At 40.9% G+C, this 20,397-nt stretch overlaps 1 protein-coding gene and 1 long non-coding RNA gene across 3 annotated transcripts; one reads left to right on the top strand and one right to left on the bottom strand.

The window, feature by feature from the left end:
* Positions 1 to 2,390: 2,390 nt before the first annotated feature.
* On the bottom strand, positions 2,391 to 6,731 carry cited4a (Cbp/p300-interacting transactivator, with Glu/Asp-rich carboxy-terminal domain, 4a). Its single transcript, XM_083545627.1, has 2 exons — positions 6,579 to 6,731; positions 2,391 to 5,416 (listed from the first exon to the last, which is right to left on the bottom strand). The coding sequence occupies exon 2, from the start codon at positions 5,399 to 5,401 to the stop codon at positions 4,613 to 4,615; it is 789 nt and encodes a 262-aa protein (XP_083401753.1). The 5' UTR covers positions 5,402 to 5,416; positions 6,579 to 6,731; the 3' UTR covers positions 2,391 to 4,612.
* A 9,145-nt stretch (positions 6,732 to 15,876) lies between these two features.
* On the top strand, positions 15,877 to 19,445 carry LOC310727184. 2 transcript variants are annotated; one of them, XR_014533949.1, is made up of 3 exons: positions 15,877 to 16,469; positions 18,648 to 18,967; positions 19,310 to 19,445. It is a non-coding gene; the product is annotated as an uncharacterized lncRNA (long non-coding RNA). The 2 variants fall into 2 exon arrangements; XR_014533950.1 differs by having other exon boundaries at positions 15,880 to 16,403.
* Positions 19,446 to 20,397: the final 952 nt, after the last annotated feature.

Raw genomic sequence — 20,397 nt, 5'->3', positions numbered from 1 at the left:
GCCAATCAAGATCTTCCACTCCAAACCATGGCATGCAGATCTCCTTGGAGCTGGCTTTGTGCACAGAGGCATTGTCATACTGGTTTGGGTCTCCTAGTTTAAGTGGGATATACAATTGTGTGCTTCCAAATTTGTGGTAACACATATGAATCACATATGGTACACACACACACACATGGGATCATGTTGTTTCCGCCGACAAACTCAAGTGTGAGGAGAGTTCGGTGAAAGCGTGCGCACATGGTCAGAATAGCACCAGTTGCACAGGACGATGTCTTTAGGTACACTGACGTATGAAGGTCGGTGCTCCCTGTGACTGTGCATGCACTATTGTTCTGCTAGCTGTTGGTGTGTTACAAAACTAGTCTTGAAATGTTTTAATGCCATCTTTTTGATATAAAGTATATCAAATATTATGTATTTGTACACAATATATACTGTATATATGTTTTAAATCTGCACCTGTATGAAAAAGAGAATAATAATTCAAGTGATTTAGCTCATGTGTTGTTTAGGTACTTGCCTGTACAGGCATGTTGTACAGCCCTGGTTTAGTCTGCGCAGAAAGAGAAAGAGGCAGGCCCAGCTGTCTAGAAGACAGGGTGGGTCAAAGACGAGAGGAGTGACTCTTCATATAAGTCACTGAACAAGTCTTGTCTGCTGTTTGGGGTTATCACAGGTCGATCCCATGTTTGTGTGCTTTATCATTATTAGTTGATTGTAGCTTTTTAAGTATCATCGTGGCTCATATATTAACCCGGGTAAGACAATGAAGCAACGCTGTTTTTTTTTGGTGTTAGGTATGAATGGAGGTGATTACTGCTTTACTGTAAGGATATGATTACAAGCTGCTCTCAGACACGGATTAGCGCTATGGATACGCAAACAACGTACTGTTATAGCACCAATCAGAACTCGCCTCTGACACGAACTGTGCACCCGTCCCAACCGTGCAATTACATGGCCCAAAGCAATTCAGCAGACGTGCAGTTTACTATCGAGAGGATAAAGCGTCTACTCAGCATTCAGCACGTTCTAGTCGTACAGGTTTACAGGCATGCGTGGTATTATTACAGTGGATTTTGGTTTAGATGTTATTGGTATTTATAACTACATTTCTCTGTCTAACAAGAGACTCAGTTATGAAACCTGTGAGCGATAGATGTGTTTGTCTGCTTCCTGTTGACTTCTGTATGCTTCGAGCTTACATCTGTTCTGTTTGAGACATAACAAAGTTACTCTCCCGCAGGCGAGACAGTCGAGCTTCATCACCATGTGCGAGTCAGCAGAAGTAAGTCACTGGCTTTGGGAATTTACTCTTCTAGATAAAGGGTGTGTCCTTGACATTTACAAGGCGTATAAGAGAAAAACGACATTGGGGAGAGATTTATTACACAAGAAGCTACAAATTCATGGACGACTCATAAAGAACTATATACAGTACTGCTGTACTTTTTACATTTATTAGCTCATACTAGTGTTTTTGTTTCATCAATAAAGGTAATACCTAAACTTTTTTGGTTGTAATTTTTTTTTTTTTTAAACAAAACACTGACAAACCTTGTACACGTGTGGTGTAACGGGGCAGAAAAAGAAAAAAAAACAGGAGATAAATAACAATGTGTGTAAAGGGCTTCATTAGATGTGTGCATTAATACTGTAATATTACAGTTCATTGTGTTTTCCTCTAGACATAATATTACGTAAGCAGGGTATAATCATTTACTTGAAGCACTAGTCATGGATCTTTGTTATATAATCTAACACGTTATCAGAACACACACACACACACACACACACACAAGGAATCTCGGGATCGTCTTGTACAGTTGTACTGCTGCAGTCACACTGTGTGAAAGCAGCGTTATTCATTTAACCGTGTGTGAGATTCAGTATTTAATATGCAGCTGAAACCATTCAACAAAACAACGTTCCCAATAAGTTGCCTTCAATTCGATTCCAAAACTGTAATGTCTGATTTCACATAGAACTTCTGATTTTCTCCAAATTAGTTAATATAGAGCCTATTATGATAATGGTGTACATAAAAATAGGAAAATAAAGAAGCTTTTAGTTTGACAGATTTAAGTTTTACTTTCCATAGGGATTAAAATAGTTAATTACTGTTTTAATTCAATTTTGTAAAATCATTTTGGATTTTGATTCGACTCTGTAAATCCTTACTCTGGATTACGCCCCTGCTAATATTTAGAACAAACATTCAGCCCTTATTATTCCATTATTCAATTATTTAAAGTTTGGAACATTTTAATTCTTACTCAAAAAGCTTCCCGGACATGTGGATTATATAATTCGATGGAATGATATTAAAAGTCTTAAAGCTTCTTCCCTGTGGTCGTGTAAACTTAAAAACATTAGACTCGTGTCACTTCATTAAATAAATATTTTATTATCAGTGAAAATAAATACATTTTATCAAGATAGAATCAACAACATTTTAAAAAGCATTTCTGGGAGTGAGGTTACGGATAGAAAGAAAAACAAAAAAGAAAAAACAAGCCAGGGATTCTACGCACAAAGCCACTGGTACAACAAACTCATACGTCTGGAGTCTAGACAGATGCAAAGGTAGGAGCAGTCGCCTGAATGTTTAAGGTACACAAAGTGACTGTGAACACTGTAGCGCAGACCTGCAACAGTTCAACTCACAAAATACGTTTTGCCGGGTCCTTTTTTTTTTCTTATGAGATTATCTTGTTCACTGCCTCGCTAGTGTGCTACAGTACGATATTCAACAGCAGCCATAATGAACATTGGATTTTATCGGTGTTCACGTTGAATGATGTATGAAAATGGATATGGTCGGACAAAATTTTTGACCTTGTGCATCATTCATTGAGTTGCCAGGTATGTTCTCCTGAGCTGAGGTGGATTTAGGTGGGAAAGTAGCACATTTTAATGGAACATACCAATTTTTATAAATTAACAAGCTTTGCTAATCTGATACAAAGACCAGCTGAGATAAGGAAATACCAAACCCTTGTTCCGGTGGGGGAACGCCTGCATTCTTCACTGTAAGTTAATAACACTAGCAAAGCAACAATGCAGAAATGAATTAATTTTTATGAGGCAACTGAAGGGACTTGGTACGCTGACCTCAATTAAAAAGCGTGCTTATAAACGTGTGTGTGTGTGTGGAGAATCAGTGATGAACCTGTAATGTAAGCTTACATACCGAGAGACATGGTACAATGCTACCATGAGGCCATGAAAACCTGTAATGAGGACATGTGGTGTCCAACAACAATATAACATTCTGAAAAATGTCAAACTGGTGGCAAAAGAAAAAACCCCTAAAACAAACAAAAACAAAAAATGTATTGCCGTAGAATATAACGCTGTTCTCATCTACTTAGCGGCTTGCTACAAGAGATCACTGAGCAATGTGTCGGTTTGAGGGAAGTGAGCACAGTGGCACTGTATTGTCAAACTTATTCACAGTATAGTGACACTCTAAAGACATCTACTGACCGTATATGAGCACGACGTACATTTCAGATAGAGAACTCGGCGTCAAGGTTGACGTCAAAGACGAGACGAGTTCCTAGAAATAAATACTACGAGCGAAGCCCAGATTTTAGCCAAAACTTTTGGCTTCTGTAATTTAGATTTTTTTTTTGGAGAAAGTAATGTTGCTTGTTTAAGGCAGTCCTGGAGCTGACAATCCAGCAGGGAGCAGGCTCAGCAGTTAACGACAGAAGCTAATAAGACATTCCAGTGCTTTCCAAGCTGTTTCTCGCTACCTCTAGAAGCATAAAGAGACAGCATACAGTAAACGGCTGACACTTAACTGCCAGCCAGTTGATTTGGTTTCATTCGGTTGAAGTAGTATGAACATTACGAGCATCCGAACCGCGTCGACTGGGATAAAAACGTGTGATGTTTATGCTAACTGAGGACATTTGGATGAGAGAAAATGAACATCGCAGCGCTGTGATAAGTAACAGCTCCGGCGTGTCAATCCTGGGCTTTTAAAGCAAACCAAGCAACCAAGGAATAGTTTGGAGTTGGTCTTGAAGTACCAGCCTTCAATACACTAAAATACTCAAACTGTTCTTCTCATAACAAGCCTCTGGAAGCTTGTGTATATATATATAGCAGAATGTGATTTTCCAGGTTTTTGGTGATTCTTATAAATATATTTCTAAATGCCAGTGATGTCTCCAGGGAGGCAAGGCAAGGCCAGGCTATATGCACTAATGAGGGATGATATTTCACATTCATCCCTGAATTGACTGAGCTACATCCTCACCCCAGGGGGCCGATATACAAAAAGTTGGCTGCTACCTCACAAAAAATCCCACACTCTTTTACAAAAAGGTTTAAGAGTTCCGCTCGTAAAAGAGCAGTGATCGTTCAGAGCGAACTCTCTTCTTTCTTCTCATTAGCCAACAAACGGGCCAGGTCAGAGTGTACTACGGTGTGTGTGTGTGTATATATATATATATATATATATATATATATATATATATATATATCATAACTTTACAAAGTCACTCTCACTTCAGACTTGTAAAACCGGCTTCTCCGAACTGCACGACTCATCAGTGACCGGAACAGATGTGAAGTGAAACAACGTCTGATTGACTGCTCAGCAGCTGACAGTACTGGGCTGCTGCTTGCACACAAAGTCTGAGAAAAAGTCAAACTCGTTCTGACCCAGTGAGAGTTCGGGAAGCTCTTGTACCCTGTCCAAACCCAGTTCGAGCACAAGAGATGTGAGAACTTCCTCGTCAATCAAGTCCGTATCCATGACGTTAAGACCCAACGTTGGACCACCCATCCCCATCGGCATTCCTGACAGTTGGTTTGGAGCCATCCTGTATGGACCACTGGGTCCCATGTGATGTCCATTGCCAGGGCCGAGAGGATGCCCGTGGTACTGGGTGTTGAGTTTCTGCAGGTGCATACTGGCCATAAGCTGCTGAGATGTGCTTAGACCTCCTCCACTCATGTACTGCTGCTGCTGGTGCTGCTGCGGGTGCTGCTGCTGGTGCTGCTGCGGGTGCTGCTGCGGGTGCTGCTGCGGGTGCTGCTGCGGGTGCTGCTGCTGTGGCGCTTGGCTCTGTGGATGCATGTGATGTTGAGCTTGGTGGTGCTGTGGCCCCGGTTGCTGGTTCGCTCCTCCATACATCATGTTACCCGATTGCATCTGATGATGATGATGCTGATGCCCGTTCCCCATCTGTCCGTTCATCATGGGCCCCATGCCGGCCCGCTGCCTCATAGCCACCTCCAAGGAACCTTGAGGCCCTCTGGTGTAATGCATCAGCTGGCCGTTCGGGAGAGTACGCATGCCTGGCTGGCCCATATGCTGAGGGTGATTGTTCATGCCCATGCGGAACCCATGACTCATGGGCATCATCATGTGATCGGCCATGGTTTTGAAGTGATGCTGCAAAGACATGACAGGAATGTCAGCATAATTCAAGGAAAAAGTCAAACGATTCCTGACACACCAGCTGAACGACACGAAGGAAAGAAAATCTCACTTTTTTCTTATCTGTTTCCTTTTCTCATATTCGTGACGAAATGACTACGTCAGTCTGCGCTTAAACTATTTGAACTTCTCACAGAGGTGCGACGGAAAGGCCTGGTTTTGTGTTTGACACTCGCCTTTACTCATCCCTTTAAACCCTTCGGTAAATGAGTGAGCGGCACAGACAAAGCCGAGGTGTTTAGCGTGTGAGTGCTGTGCTCAGAAAACAATGCAGTCGGGGCATCAAAACTAATATCAGCCAGATCCCTGGACAAAGTGCTCAGCAAACAAAACATCACAGAGACACTGAACTAGAAATACGGATAGAGAAATGAACTTCTTTGAGTCCTAACAAGTTGAGATAGATATAAAGGTCATTCTTTATCTTTGAAAAAGAGCCTGAAAAACCTTGATATTTGTTGACTATAGTGGAGTAGGACCTCATCACGACCTCCAGCATGTGATGTTGTTGGTATTAATTGTCCTTCCTGGAAAATGTTGCATGAATCAGTTTTTATTGAAGAACCAATGGTTACACAATCTACGCTCGGTGTGTCAGTGATCTTGCTCTAATGTGCTGAGATAGGAGACCTACTCGATCCCTGCAAGAAAAACTGCAGAATTTCTTTGTCCTTCCTTGACACAAGCTCTCCTGAATCATCTGACTTTCACACCATCACCACTGTTATTATTTAATAATTATTATTATTATAAATATCGTTTGAAATGTTCCAGCAACCAAAACTCTCTCACTGATCTGTGCAAAGTGCAAAATATGCAGTATTCTATGATTATTTTTGTAGAATGATTATAAAGAACAAAAGAGTCTTTAACGCACACTCTGGTCTTCTGACCATGAAGCCATTGGTGATCTCTGATCTTTTTTTTTTATACATTGTAGATACATTGCATTTCTTCTTCTTCTTCTTCTTTTATTCCAATGAACTGGACTGAATGTTTACCGTGTAATGCATTTCGTTCTATTAAGACGCATGCATAAGGAGTGTGATTCAAACACACACACACACACACACACACGCACGCACGCACGCACGCACACACATGCACAGGCACGTACCAGTGTAAAGTCGCTCCTTCCTTCTTCTAAAACCGTTTCTGTCCTTAGCAGTTTCCGTGGTATTCCGGGCAGGAGCGCGATGTCGGTTCTCTTCGTGTCGATCCCTGATCCGGGAGATCGCTTTCTGGGTCAACTCTGCGATTATATCTCTACAGCGGAACACCGAGAGAGGAGGGGGGGGGGGGGGAGGGGAAAGGCTGAATGTGGGCGGAGCTTAACCCAACCATGCCCTCCTCCTCTTCGCCCCCTTCGTTTCCTTTATTGTGATTGGTTCATCTTTTTTAATCACCGCACTAAGAACTTGATTGGACGTACGTGCAGCGTAGGCACGTACACACGTCTCCCCAGAAACTCTTTCCTTCCTTTTCTTCTTCTTCTTCATCAATGAAAACAAACCCACAAAAAAAACACTCAGAGGTCCAAGTTTTTGCTATTATTTGTTCTTGAAAGACATCCCTCTGTCTCCTGGAGTTCCCCTGAGAAAAATGTAGAAAGACATCAAAGACATCTCAGTAATATAGTGTACGTCTACGCTAATCCAGATCCATTGGTGTTCTAAAAAACGCACTTTTCAAATTGTTTTCTAAAAGTTGCTTCTCCACACTAAAACGTCTGAACATGCTCACGTCCCTGTACTGCGCGTCATTTCCGACTGTCGGGTGTTTACTTTCCGGCTCTTACAAACGTCACAGCAACGACCAAACAACTTCGAACACGCAGTCCACGCGGTGACACAACGTCGTTTCTAAATGTATTCACTTTGGAGAATTTTCAAAAAGCTAAGTTTTCGTTGGCTGAAGACTCTGTCTCAGTGTGGATGGAAGGCCAAAAGTTTTCAAACGTATTAGTGTGGATATGGCCATAGTCTCAGAGTGTTATTGTGCCACGTGAGAACATCAGATCACTTATGCTCATGTGACTGTTACACGCCAGACCCTGTTACCTCAAAAACCAGAAGGTCCCGAAAACTTGGTCCCGATGTGTTCTGTCGGAAATACACAGCTTTACGGCTCTAAAAATGATTTATCGCCACCCCAAAACATATATCATGAAAAATCATAATTCTGTACCGAAGAGGTCTATATAGATGAAATGGCTTGTGGTTGAAGTCTGTTTAGCTCAAATAGATCTTCGAATGGTGTTTGGTTTACTTTTCATCACTACCCTTCATCTGCTTTCACATTTCAAGGAATTATCCTCCCAACAAAATGGATAAATACAGGTTTCAGAGCTTCACTCACCAGGATCTGGTCAAGCCTCAACCATTTGTCTTGTGTTAGTGACTTATTTAGCATTTGAAAAGGAAAAGACAGGAGATTCATCTGCTCATGTGGAGGGAGAAAGAACCCCTGAGATGGAGGCCTGCTGGCACCAAGCATGTGCTAATGACGTTGCGCCAGCCATATTGTTTCATGCAGCACTTAGCCACAGTCCAGGCAATACACACACATCACACACACACACACACACACACACACACACACACACACACACACACACACACACACACACACACACACACACACACACACACACACACATGGGACAATTCTCCTGGCTGTGCCAAATAACTCTGTTTGCTCATACTCTTGAGGAATGTAAAGAACTCTCTCTGTCTCTGTCTCTCTCACTCACACACACACACACACACACACACACACACACACACACACACACACACACACACACACACACACACACACACACACACACACACACACTATCTTGCACAGCTTGTATTGTGCTGCTCTTTTCTAGGGCAGTACAGAAAGCATGCTTTCTGCAATCCATGCGCAATACAAACGTCCACATCTATATATATTTCTACATAACTGAGATATTAGACTGCAGCATTTGCATTTTACTCAAAGAACGTTTTGCTCATTTGAGCAAGCAAGAGGGCAAAGCTGAGCAACAACTGCCCTATAACCAAAAAATTAGGCAATGACAGACAAAGTTGCACAAAGCTGTTGAAATACGGTACATCTGGCACTGATGGAGCTTCAAGCCATAAAATGAGCTCCAAAACTATTTTCTAGACGTATTGCTCAAGGCCAGATGGTACAGGAATGCTAATCTGTGATGCCTTTTATTAACAAATTCTATTATAGGCTATTGCAGTTACACATCTCATTCCTGAATCGGAAAATGAGCAGAGCCTAGACTGATCACATTTGCACAATTAGTACATGTACAACTTCCTCGTAAACATCGAGCATAAAAAAAACATTGCGTTATTTGCAGGTCATGGTTTCGAAGGATGACACCAGAAAAAAAAACTATATTATTACAACTCTTATAAAATAAAAAAATACCCAGAATTTACTTTAAAAGACACACCCTCTACTTATTCATATATATATATATATATATATATATATATATATATATATATATATATATATATATATATATATATATTCATATATATATAAATAAGTGTATTATGTGTCTTACTACTTTCCATTATTGAGGTTTAAACAACATGCACCTCTGTTCCTTTGTTTTTTTTTTTGTTTGTTTGTTTTTTAAATACTCAATTATTTCTCACTAAATCTCTATGGTATGATGAGAACGTTTTTTGAATGGAGCCCTTTGGGGCACAGGATTAATGTAATAACAGCAGATAAATGTAGCCTCTTTTTGTTTATCTGCATCCTCATCCCTGTGTAGGAACGTTGTAGAAAAGTGCATTGTGAAACATAAACTTAATGAAGAATAACCCGATTTAAATACAGTATTGCGGTTGGGAGAAACATCAGCCCCACCCTTTGTATGCACTTCCACACACACACACACACACACACAAACACACACACACACACACACACACACACACGCCTCTACTTACAGACACACCAGCAATCATTTTAGAACAAAATCTCCTGTTCCTCCTTTGTTTAGTTAGGACTTCATACTCTCCTTCCTACTCTCTCTTCTATCTACTGTTCTGTTCTTTCCCACCCCCACAATGTACCACTTACACTATCTTCCATTGTGTTCATTTCCAGTCCGCGCTTTAATGCATCCTCACAGCGCGGGTAATATAGTTTTGCCAACACAATTACAGGCCAGGACAAATGAAGAGCTGAAAAAATTTCAGCCAGCAAAAGTCCAATCTAAGTCCGCTTCCAAAAGAATTCCGATCTCAGTCTTGTTCACAGACATGGAACAGGCTCTAAAATCGAATCGTGCTTCATTCTATTTTTCAGTTTTGCAGCCCATGTGGCAACAGAACGAACGAGAGCCACGTTCATATCTGTTTCAGACATTTTATAAAGAAAGATCTTGCAAATATTTTCACAGCTGTTTGCTTGTGTGTTTAAACTTGTGTTTGGCATGCACACGCTCGGGACCCACCCAAACACGGCCTTGGATGACAGAGAGAACAGGAATATACACTACCCACCTACAGTTTCTTACGTGTAGACGTGTGAATGTGTACCATTATAAAAAACTCTGACATTTGGGATCGAGACTTAAAACATTATGGACGTCCCACACCAAAAAAATACAACCTGTAATTTACTAAATAATTGGCCGCAATTGTTTTTTGTCGTCGCAAGGTTTCCATTACTTATATGAACTTGTGAACCGACCGATACGTTTCATGAAGCACCTGAGGCGATATAGGAACATACACAAACACATCCTTAGCGCTTGTACAAGTCTGACAGGCTGCCTAAGGCTGGAAAAGCCTGTTTAAATGCTGACAGAAACTACAGATGAAACAATGGAAAGGTTTTTTTTTTTGGCAAAATGAATAATAAATCCTGCATCTGCTGTAACTTTATCCTGAGCAGATGTTTTATGTAACTGCTGCACACCATTCGAATTACAATGTTTGCTGTCTTCAGCCTGAACCAACATCGAAGCATCGAAGCATGCTGTCTTTCATGGACATGGTCTGCATAGTCAGCTGTGTACAAAGAGCTCTGTCTATCTCTCTCTCTCTCTCTCTCTCTCTCTCTCTCTCTCTCTCTCTCTCTCTCTCTCTCTCTCTCTCTCTCTCTCTCTCTATTTCCTCCTCCTTCTCTTTTGTTTCTCCTGGTGTTTATCAGCATTAGGGAGGAGTCACCACCTGTTATTGCAGATAACCATGTGCTCTGTGCGTATGGGGAGACGCAGGTGTGTGCATGTGCACAAGGCAGAAAAGAGACTAAAAGGAAAAACACAACCATCAAAGTCTAGTCAGAGTGAAAGAGAGAGAGAGAGAGAGAGAGAGAGAGAGAGAGAGAGAGAGAAAAACAAACGAGGGGGCGAATAGATTCCGGCATCTTGTGTTGTTAAAGCCATGTTTTGCTTCACTGCTTCCATTTGGCGGTCATTAACCCTCCTCCATGAGGCCGGCCTGAGAACTGGATCCAGCCAGAGCTCTGACCTCACACTTAACAGCAACAAGTTCACACCACCCTATCAGCACTTCTGATCCTATTACGGTTCTCCTACTGAAGAACCAAAGTTCATTCACACAAAACCACAAGCGAAATCGCAGCATTTTTCCGAATCTACAGGATTATTATTATTATTATTATTATTATTTGGGAAAACCATTTTTCTTCACACTTTCACTTCGAGCTTGGTGCATGGTAGAGCACATCAAAGAACAGATGTTTTGCGGGTTCCTGAGCACATACATATCCGTTGCTTATGATCATACATGTACGTGTTTGCTTGCAAAACCTCAAACCACAGCACCCAAACTCACAATCCAATTCGATCATTCTGACCTCAAGTAACTTTGTACTTATACATCTCGACTTTTCTCCTCTTGTTTCCAAGCAGCTTCATCCAAGTCTTACACTGCGGGATCCCATTAGCTATTCATAGCGCTCAAGGAATGTGTTTTTTCCCCACCCCATCGTTTGTTTGCTCTCTCTCTCTCTCTCTCTCTCTCTCTCTCTCTCTCTCTCTCTCTCTCTCTCTCTCTCTCTCTCTCTCTTTTTACTCTGTCCACTGTCCTTCAAAAGTGAGCTGGTGAAGGTGGGGGTGGTTTCAGGCTCCTCTTTTTTCCAAGATGATAAAGACCATTCAGTTTGCAGTCAACTGATCCTCAAACTCCTTTCTTTAGTTTACGGTGGTTAAGTACTGTATTACTTTTTTGTCACCTTTTTCAAGGAAGTGCTTTTTTTATCGGAAGTGCTTCCAAAAAAATCATCCTCCTCTCTCACAAACTCAGATCTGATAAATTACTGATTGTTTATTTTGTGTTACTGGTTTAGCGCTGGTCCATGAACTTACTCAACATCAAATCACAACAGCAGTAGACTCCTTTGCCCCCAAAACAGCTCCAGGGTTGATCCTGAACTTGGGCCGGAGTCTGTGAATTTTAGAATATTTTCTGCATTTCCATTGGGTTTCTTCAATGTTTCTTCCACCCCCCCTAAACACAATCCTGTAGGTGGATTGGATATACCAAATGCCCCTAGATGTGAATGTGTGTATGTGCTTGTACTGGTGTTCCATCTGGTGTGCCCAGTGTTCCTGTTCTTTGATCCTGAACACATTTAGAATTGTGGCATTTGGCAACATACAATGATCTCATCTGAGTGATCTCATCTGGTACTGGGATTTGAACCCACAACCTTCTGATTTAAATTCCAATGCCTTAAGCACTGAGTGACCTCAACCTGCTGGGATTTGAACTTGTAATCTTTTAATCCAAGAGTCCAATGCTTTAACCACTGAGCTCCCACCTCTCTATCTCTCTATCTCTCTATCTATCTATCTATCTATCTATCTATCTATCTATCTATCTATCTATCTATCTATCTATCTATCTATCTATGTCACAAATAGCCTCAGTTCGAAAGCTAGGAACCTGGAACCTGTAAGGTACGGAAAAATGAAGTGTAAGTGAACATTCACACGTTTATCTCTGAACTCTGCTTTGCATGTGTATGCTGTCGTTAAAGTTCCTTTTCCTTTTCCTATCGTGACACACGTTAGAGCTTCGTATGCAAAAGAACTTGCTTTCTGACTCACTTTAAGGAGTGTAACTGCTCGCGGCGACGCTGAGCGTGTGATCATGTATCCTACGTGCTTTTTGCTGTGTACGGAAGTTCAGCTATTTGTCAACTTCTTCAATCCAACCTGTTTATCAATGACCTGCGAACTCATTCACTCACATGAACTCTCAGAGTGTTAAATAGAGATTAGATCTAATTTATGACGCCACTATCGGGTACGCTCTCGCTTGTTTTTCCAGCGGCAGTAAGAAAAGATCTGAGCACAGAAAAAATCTTTATTTAACGGGAAAGCTGGCATTTGAGCGTTTTGAAGAATGATAAGCACCAGAAGAGGTCACATGCTTTGAGTACAGTGTGACTGAGTAAATCATCCTGAAAGTGCTGCTCTTTTCTGAATCATTCATTCACTCCCGCTTATCTGTAATTCGGGTCGCGGGGGCAGCAGTCTAAGCAGGCCCCCACCTTCGACTGCTGCCCAATCCTCACAGCACCGTCCCTTACGGTCCCTCCTGCAGGTGGTGAGCCCACGGGAGGGCGGCCCCACGTCACAGACCTTGATATTTCCCTCGTAAGGGACCCCCGGAGCATAGAGAGTTAAGGGCCTTGCTCAAGGGCCCAAGAGTGGCAGCTTGGCGATACCGGGGCTTGAACCCCAGACCTTGCGATCGGCAACCCAGCGCCTTAACCGCTGGAGTCACCACTCCCCTCTTTTCTAAATGAAATATAAAATATCATGGCAAATAAAAAGGAAAGAGAAGAGAACAAAAACACAAAGAGAACAAAAGAAGCTAATTTTTCTTTTTCTTTTAAATAAAGATGAGATGAGAAATGATGAGAAATGATAGACAGTAAGTAGAAGATAGAAGTAGTATGTGTGTGTGTGTGTGTGTGTGTGAGAGAGAGAGAGAGAGAGAGAGAAGGAAGAGAGAGAGAGAGAGAGAGAGAGAGAGAGAGAGAGAGAGAGAGAGAGAGAGAGAGAGAGAGAGAGTGACAGACAGACAAAGGGTCAGGGTGTTAGCCACATAGTGTGAACACTAGGAACATCGGGTACAAAGTGCAATGTCTTTTCTTCTCTCTCTCTTTCTCTCTGATGAAGAGATAGAGTAAGTGCTGCATGAAAAGAATAGTGCAGAAAAAACTGGGATGTTGTAGAGACGTAAAGCACCTCTGTAAAGGAGGAATGTTTGAATGATTTCAGGACCAAAGTGTACAGTAAACAAATCCATTGCAGCAAAAAAACTAAAACCGTGGGACTGGCTTGATTCTAAGATATGCTGACACACACACACACACACACACACACACACACACACACACACACACACACACACACACACACACGCGTACATGCACACGCGTACATGCACACAGTCACACGCACACACACGCAGCACACCTGCTGTGTTTGTGTTTCTTCCTGCACCCCTCCCCCTGAAGCCCTGTTTCTTTCTGCTGGAGAGAAGAAGAAAGAGCCGTTAGACCACTACTTCTGTCTCTCTTTCTTCTCTTTTCCATCTCCTACACACACACACACACACACACACACACACACACACACACACACACACACACACACACACACACAAACCCATCCCCCACCCCAACATGCCAGGCAACCTGAGATGCTCTCCCTCAGCCTGAGCCCCAAGTCGACTCCCTGAGATCTGCCAAGACAAGCACATTCTGCTCCACAAAAAAATCTCGTCTTCTCCTGAGAATTTTCTTAAATTTTTTTTCCTTCTCAGCAGCTGCATGACTTAGCTTTACATCACATAGTAAAACAAAAAGAGGTAAGGGTATCTCAATTCTCCTCTCCTCCTCATTAAGAACATGTAAACATGGTTTATTATTTCCTATTGTTTTTGTGACCTGGGAGTATCTTCTGAAAACCTTGACCTGAAAGTGATGGTGCTACAAATGAGGAGGAGGAGCTTACCTGTGGACATGGTCTGTGGTTGTCATATATATATATATATCTTGGAAACAATGTACAAAAATGCAGGGAAAACTCAAGGTGATTTTATTAGCCTAATATTAATGCTTCTGCCAGAGATGATGTATGGAGTGTACACACACACACACACACACACACACACACACACACACACACACACACACACACACACACACACACACACACATCCGACAATCCCCACTAAGCCTAAATGACTTGATAATCCTTGATAATGCAGATACACTGATATGGACTCCTCTCCTCATCTCTACTGGATGAAAGAACCAGATCATTCAAGTCATAACTGCCCCACTCTGCAACAGCTACCCCAACCCCCAGACATTCTGCCTCCTCAACACCCTCATGCTCTCCAAAACCCACTTACACCAGACTTTACTAAACAAACCAGTTTAAAAAGTCCCAATCACACCCCACAATTCTCACCTGCACTGTCATCAGACAACTATTCATTGATACTGCTGCTGCGTTATTACACTATTAAGCACAAGAGGAAATGCAGTAGATCTTCCCTGTCTTGCTGCCTCATGCTACGTCCGCTAGCTATCTTATGGACAATTGGGGAGTTAAACTTAAATCTGAATATTTCTTAGGTTTTTTTTGCTCTTGAGATCAACCAATATAGTTGTATAAATAGTAATGCGACTATATTGTTATATTGATATATCATAATATATAGTATATATTGTTTAAGCTAGCTGGCTATATTCTTGCTAACAAAACACATTCCACATGAAGCGAAATGACATGACAGGAAATTTGCACAAACACTTCCACATTTCACATATAATCATTAGAAATTCTGCTTCAGACTCGTCTGCTATAATGGAAATGCTGATATACACACAGAAAATCAACGCTATTAAAAGTAACGCACACTTATGCTAACATTAGCCTAAATCTGACCTCTAATTTTAGACTAATGTTGTGAACGGGGCACCAGATTTGAACAAAGAATTTGTTTCGCGAACATTTTTCCTGTTCCTAATGTCATGTAAATTATGCCGACTGAAGGATTTGTTGAAACAAACCGTCTTTAAATATTTATTTAAAAAAAAAGGCTTTATATAATAACGCTGCAGCTGCAGTTGATACACTCGTTCCCTGAATGAAAGGGTTCGTAGGTATGTCCTCTAGTAAACTCTCTTTAACACATTATAAAGCATTTGAATTAAACATGTGTGTATGTTTGCTGTAAGTTTCCATATAAGGAATTGTTTTCTCGTTAGAGACACAAATGTGTGTTGGAGTTTTCTTCTTATCACGGGATGCACATTAGTGTATTCTGTTTCCAGATGAAATGAGCTCAAATAAAGAATAAGCAGCAATAATAAGTAAACCATTGTCCATATATGGAAGTGGATTTTGTGATGTCATAATGCTCCTGTGTGTTCTAAGCTCTAGTACATTTTTGTGTTTATGTTTCGCCCTGTTGTTCGCTTGTTGTACACATACACAGATGTGATATCAGTAAAATCTACTTATTTTTTTTAGAAGCGATCAGAACTTGTTCTAACCTTATCTACATGTCCTCTCTGTAGAATCTGTCCACTAACCAATACAATTATCCATATAAAAATTCCCACGATGGTTCAGTTCCATAACCAGCATACGCTCCTGTGTGTCATGGCTCTATTTCTGAATTTCTTGTTTTTCACATGATAGAGTCTGGCACGGCCGGGTGTTTTTCTAACATTCGCAGGTCACTCTGATGAAGGAGATTTCTATAAATACCAGTGCTGTTCCCCCCTGGGCCCACACTCGCCTCAGGAGGGCAGGCAGAAAGTCAGCTTTTTCTCCGAGGTGCCAGGAACCTTGCTGGTTGACTTTCAAAAGGATCAGAAACGGGCGACGAGGCTCGAGGTCAATATTTTATTATCTTTGGTACGTGTCCAGCTGGAGAACGGCTCATGATCAGAGCTAACGAGATGGATTGATAGCGTCCCCCAGGTGTGGACGCTCACTAATGTTTTCGTGCCGGGTTTTATGCAGGATTGTTGTTGGCACTGGAGTCACTAGAGATTCTAAAGTAGAGGAAAATGCTTTTACTGGCTTCAAAATGCCCGTTTTGATCTTTTTTTTAGATGCTATGAAAAAAATGCATTAGTTTAATGCTTACAAGGTATGAGGTATTGTCAAGTACCCCCAAAAAACTGAAACTTAATTTAACTCTATCTATCTATCTATCTATCTATCTATCTATCTATCTATCTATCTATCTATCTATCTATCTATCTATCTATCTATCTATCTATCTATCTATCTATCTATCTATCTATCTGTCTTAATCCGTCCGCCCGTCTGTCCGTCTGTCCGTCCGTCTATCTATCTATCTATCTATCTATCTATCTATCTATCTATCTATCTATCTATCTATCTATCTATCTATCTATCTATCTATCTATCTATCTATCTATCTATCTATCTATCTAAACTCTACAATCCTCCAAAACCTGAAATTCTCCCATAGAAGCAAGAGACATTACAGAAACATGAGATAGAACACTTTAATATTAGACATACAGCAGTGGAAAATGTCTTGTGGAGAAAAAACTGGGCCACCATAATTGGAAGATACTGTATTTGGAATCTGGGGCAAAAACAGCCTGAATACAATGGACCATGTTTAAGTGATGAGTTGTTTATAAATGACTCTTTAATGTGACTCAGAAGAACGAATCGTTTAAAAGAGTGATTCGTTTATTTTCTACTAGACACGCATAAGCAAAGCGTCGCAAAATCTCCATAGGTTACGGTTAACAGAATTTAACACACATGTGCTTCATTTATTCCTATTTTTTTTGTTATAATATTCTTCATTCTTCTGAGAAGGCTTTCCACTAGATTTTGGGTCATGACTGTGGAGGGATTGTGATCATTTAGATTAAAGATTTGAGGAGGTCGGGGGTTCAGTCAGTGTTCTAGTTCATCCCGAAGTTGTTCATTAGTGATTTAGGAGGTCGGGGCGCTTCCACACTTTTATGGACCTTCATGAAGCTTGTTAAACTTTGTGTACAGGAGCATCATCATGCTGGAACAGTAGTTGTGTTTTTTAGGCCATGTCCACACTAATATGTTTTTGTTTATAAAATATTATATTTCACTCAGTTTTTTGCCGCCACACTCAGTTGGTAATGTCAGTCAAGAAAAACGTAGCTTTTTAAAACTCTCTCCAGAGTGGATAAATCGGAAACACTTTTTTAGCGTTGCAGTGTGGACCGCGATGACGCATTTTTAGTCAAATGCCAACTGCAGAAACGACGCAGGGCGAAGCATCGTACACGTTTTTTAATTTGTTTCCCAAAAGTTTCTCGTCCACACTGAAACGTCTGAAAATGATAATGTCCCGACGTTTCAGTGTGGACGAGCAACTTTTGGGAAACAAATTAAAAAACGTGTCGATGCAGAGTGCTTTTAGACAAAAATGCTGTTTTCAAGTGTGTGCGTTAAATTTTTTAGGGAAGGACCACATGGGTTACGTGCATCTTCTCACCATGTGGGTTTGGGTTTTCTTCCCCAAAATTATTCAGAGGGAATAATTGTTTGAATTCGTCACCCAGAATTGGTGTATTGCTGAATACGTGTCGCATCCATGGTGTGCCTCATTTCCAGTGTTCCCAGGATCGGGTCTGGATCCACCATCATCTTGAAAGAATAAAAATGAATACATGAAGGTTCTGGACAAGGAGGATGACCCAAAAAAAGCAATAATAGATTTTATGCAACAAAGCAGGGAACATGACAGGGATCAATATGTAACTCTTTCTGTCTCTATCACTTTCTCGCTGAGTCATGCTGATCGCGCTGCTGCTTAGGAACAGTCGGCTTCACAACAGCGTCTCCATGGAGACCCTGGGGGGGGAAGGTCACAATCTGTACAGCTTGGAATGTTTAATTGTTTGAGAAAAGCTGAGAATTAGAAGAGCGCCTCTCCTACCGCACTCTTTCCTCCGATAGCCTTGCGTTTTATTTTCTTTAGCCTTCAATAATAATCACAACGATTATCGATTTCTCAATCAGGGTTTGTTGTAATTCGGCAGAAAATAAAAATTATTACCGGGTTCCCGCTGCTCAAAAACAGGGGAACCCTCATGATATGGGAATGTTACTTTTTTTGTTCTTTTGCAGAAAAGCCAGTGAAAAAAGGAGCACAGACATGACGAGAGAGAAGCAGACAAGCGGAACGTGTGTGGAATGGCAGGCATGGAAACCTTGGCTGAAAACAGCAGCGTTAGCCGAACACATTAATGTTTTATCAGCACCAAGTCTAATTAATGGTGGTCAGACTGCCTGCATGATCCACTGTTAGCCTGGATTCTTCTGTACAGTATATAACAAGCTGGATTGCAGTCTGAGTGATTACGGAGCATAAAAGTTTGTTTGAGTCATTAGACCCAGAGTTATGAAGATGCAACTGGATAGCTTGTATGTGCAAATAGTGGATAAAAGTAGCTATAAATATCATGATATATATATATATATATATATATATATATATATATATATATATATATATATATATATATATATATATATATATATATATATATAAATACCCTTTTTATATAATGCATTGAGATCTAATAACGTGGCTGGGTGAGAATTCCAGCAGAGGGAAATAAAGACATAATGATAGTCTTGATACGTCTGGTTCTGAAAGAATGCTTTATAGAGTGGTAGTTTAATTGTTGAGTTGTTGGTAAATGATAATGAGTTCAAATCCATGCACCACCATGCCATCACTGCTGGGACCTTAAGTGAGGCCTGTAACCCTCAAATCAACTGTCCAGTTATAAGTCAGTCGAGATTGAGGTTTTCTGCCAAATGCCATAAATGTAAATGATCGATAATGATCAAATATTATCCAATAATCTAATAACTAATTAACAATCATTGTTCATTCAATGGAATTATTGAATACATATCTTCCAGATGTATTCGTTTTTTTTTCAAAGTCATTTCCATAAAGATCTGCGTTACATGGGTTGGAGTGGAAGATCTCCTGCTATAAACCCTATTGAACACCTTTGAGATAAATGTGAACGCTGACTGCACCTTGAGGCCTCCTCACCTTCTCACCTTCTCACCTACTTCACTACCTGACTTTACTAACTGGCTAAATGTGGTTTATAGTTAACTGATTACCAAGCTTAGCCAGATGAATGAAGATCTGATAAGATCCAGGGTGAAATCTGTAGTTAGCATTCTCAGTTTGAAGTTCATCAATTCATTAGCGTTGTATAGTTTATTTTTGTCCTCAGACGGCATTTGGGCATTTAGTGTGTTGATTGTTTTTTTTTTAAGAGTTTATTTTTTGCAAAATGTTCCATAGGCTTTATTTCCAAATAACTCAGCGGGCCATGTTCTATAGGCAGTGTGTTATTTACTGCTCAAACCTTTTTTCCTTTTGTTCTAGTCTGTGAGGCAATCACGTTGACCTCATGTAAGAATTGCATGAGACATGGGTGTGGTTACATGTGTGTGTGTGTGTGTGTGTGTGTGTGTGTGTGTGTGTGTGTGTGTGTGTGTGTGTGTATGGGCAGATATGTATTAGAGTAATGGTTGGGACCACATGTCTCAAGAATGTGTATACTTAACAGTTTGGACATTGTGGGGACATTTATCTGGGGAACATATAATTTAAGGTTACCACACAGGGATTGTGTGTGTGTGTGTGTGTGTGTGTGTGTGTGTGTGTGTGTGTGTGTGTGTGTGTGTGTGTGTGTGTGTGTGTAAGTAGTCACTAAAAGAAAATCAGATCAACAGGCCCAGATGTCATGTTCTTCTCAGGACCTGTTTACTCAGAACCTCAAACGTGTGTATAATATACCATTTGGCTTTAATCCATTTCATATAAATGTGTGATCTTCAGCCCATC

The sequence above is a fragment of the Silurus aristotelis genome (genome assembly GCF_946808225.1).
Source record: "Silurus aristotelis genome assembly, chromosome: 6".
In the NCBI taxonomy this organism is placed as follows: Eukaryota; Metazoa; Chordata; class Actinopteri; order Siluriformes; family Siluridae; genus Silurus; species Silurus aristotelis.
The sequence above is the reverse complement of the archived record's forward strand: the minus strand, read 5'-3'. Positions and strand labels throughout refer to the sequence as shown.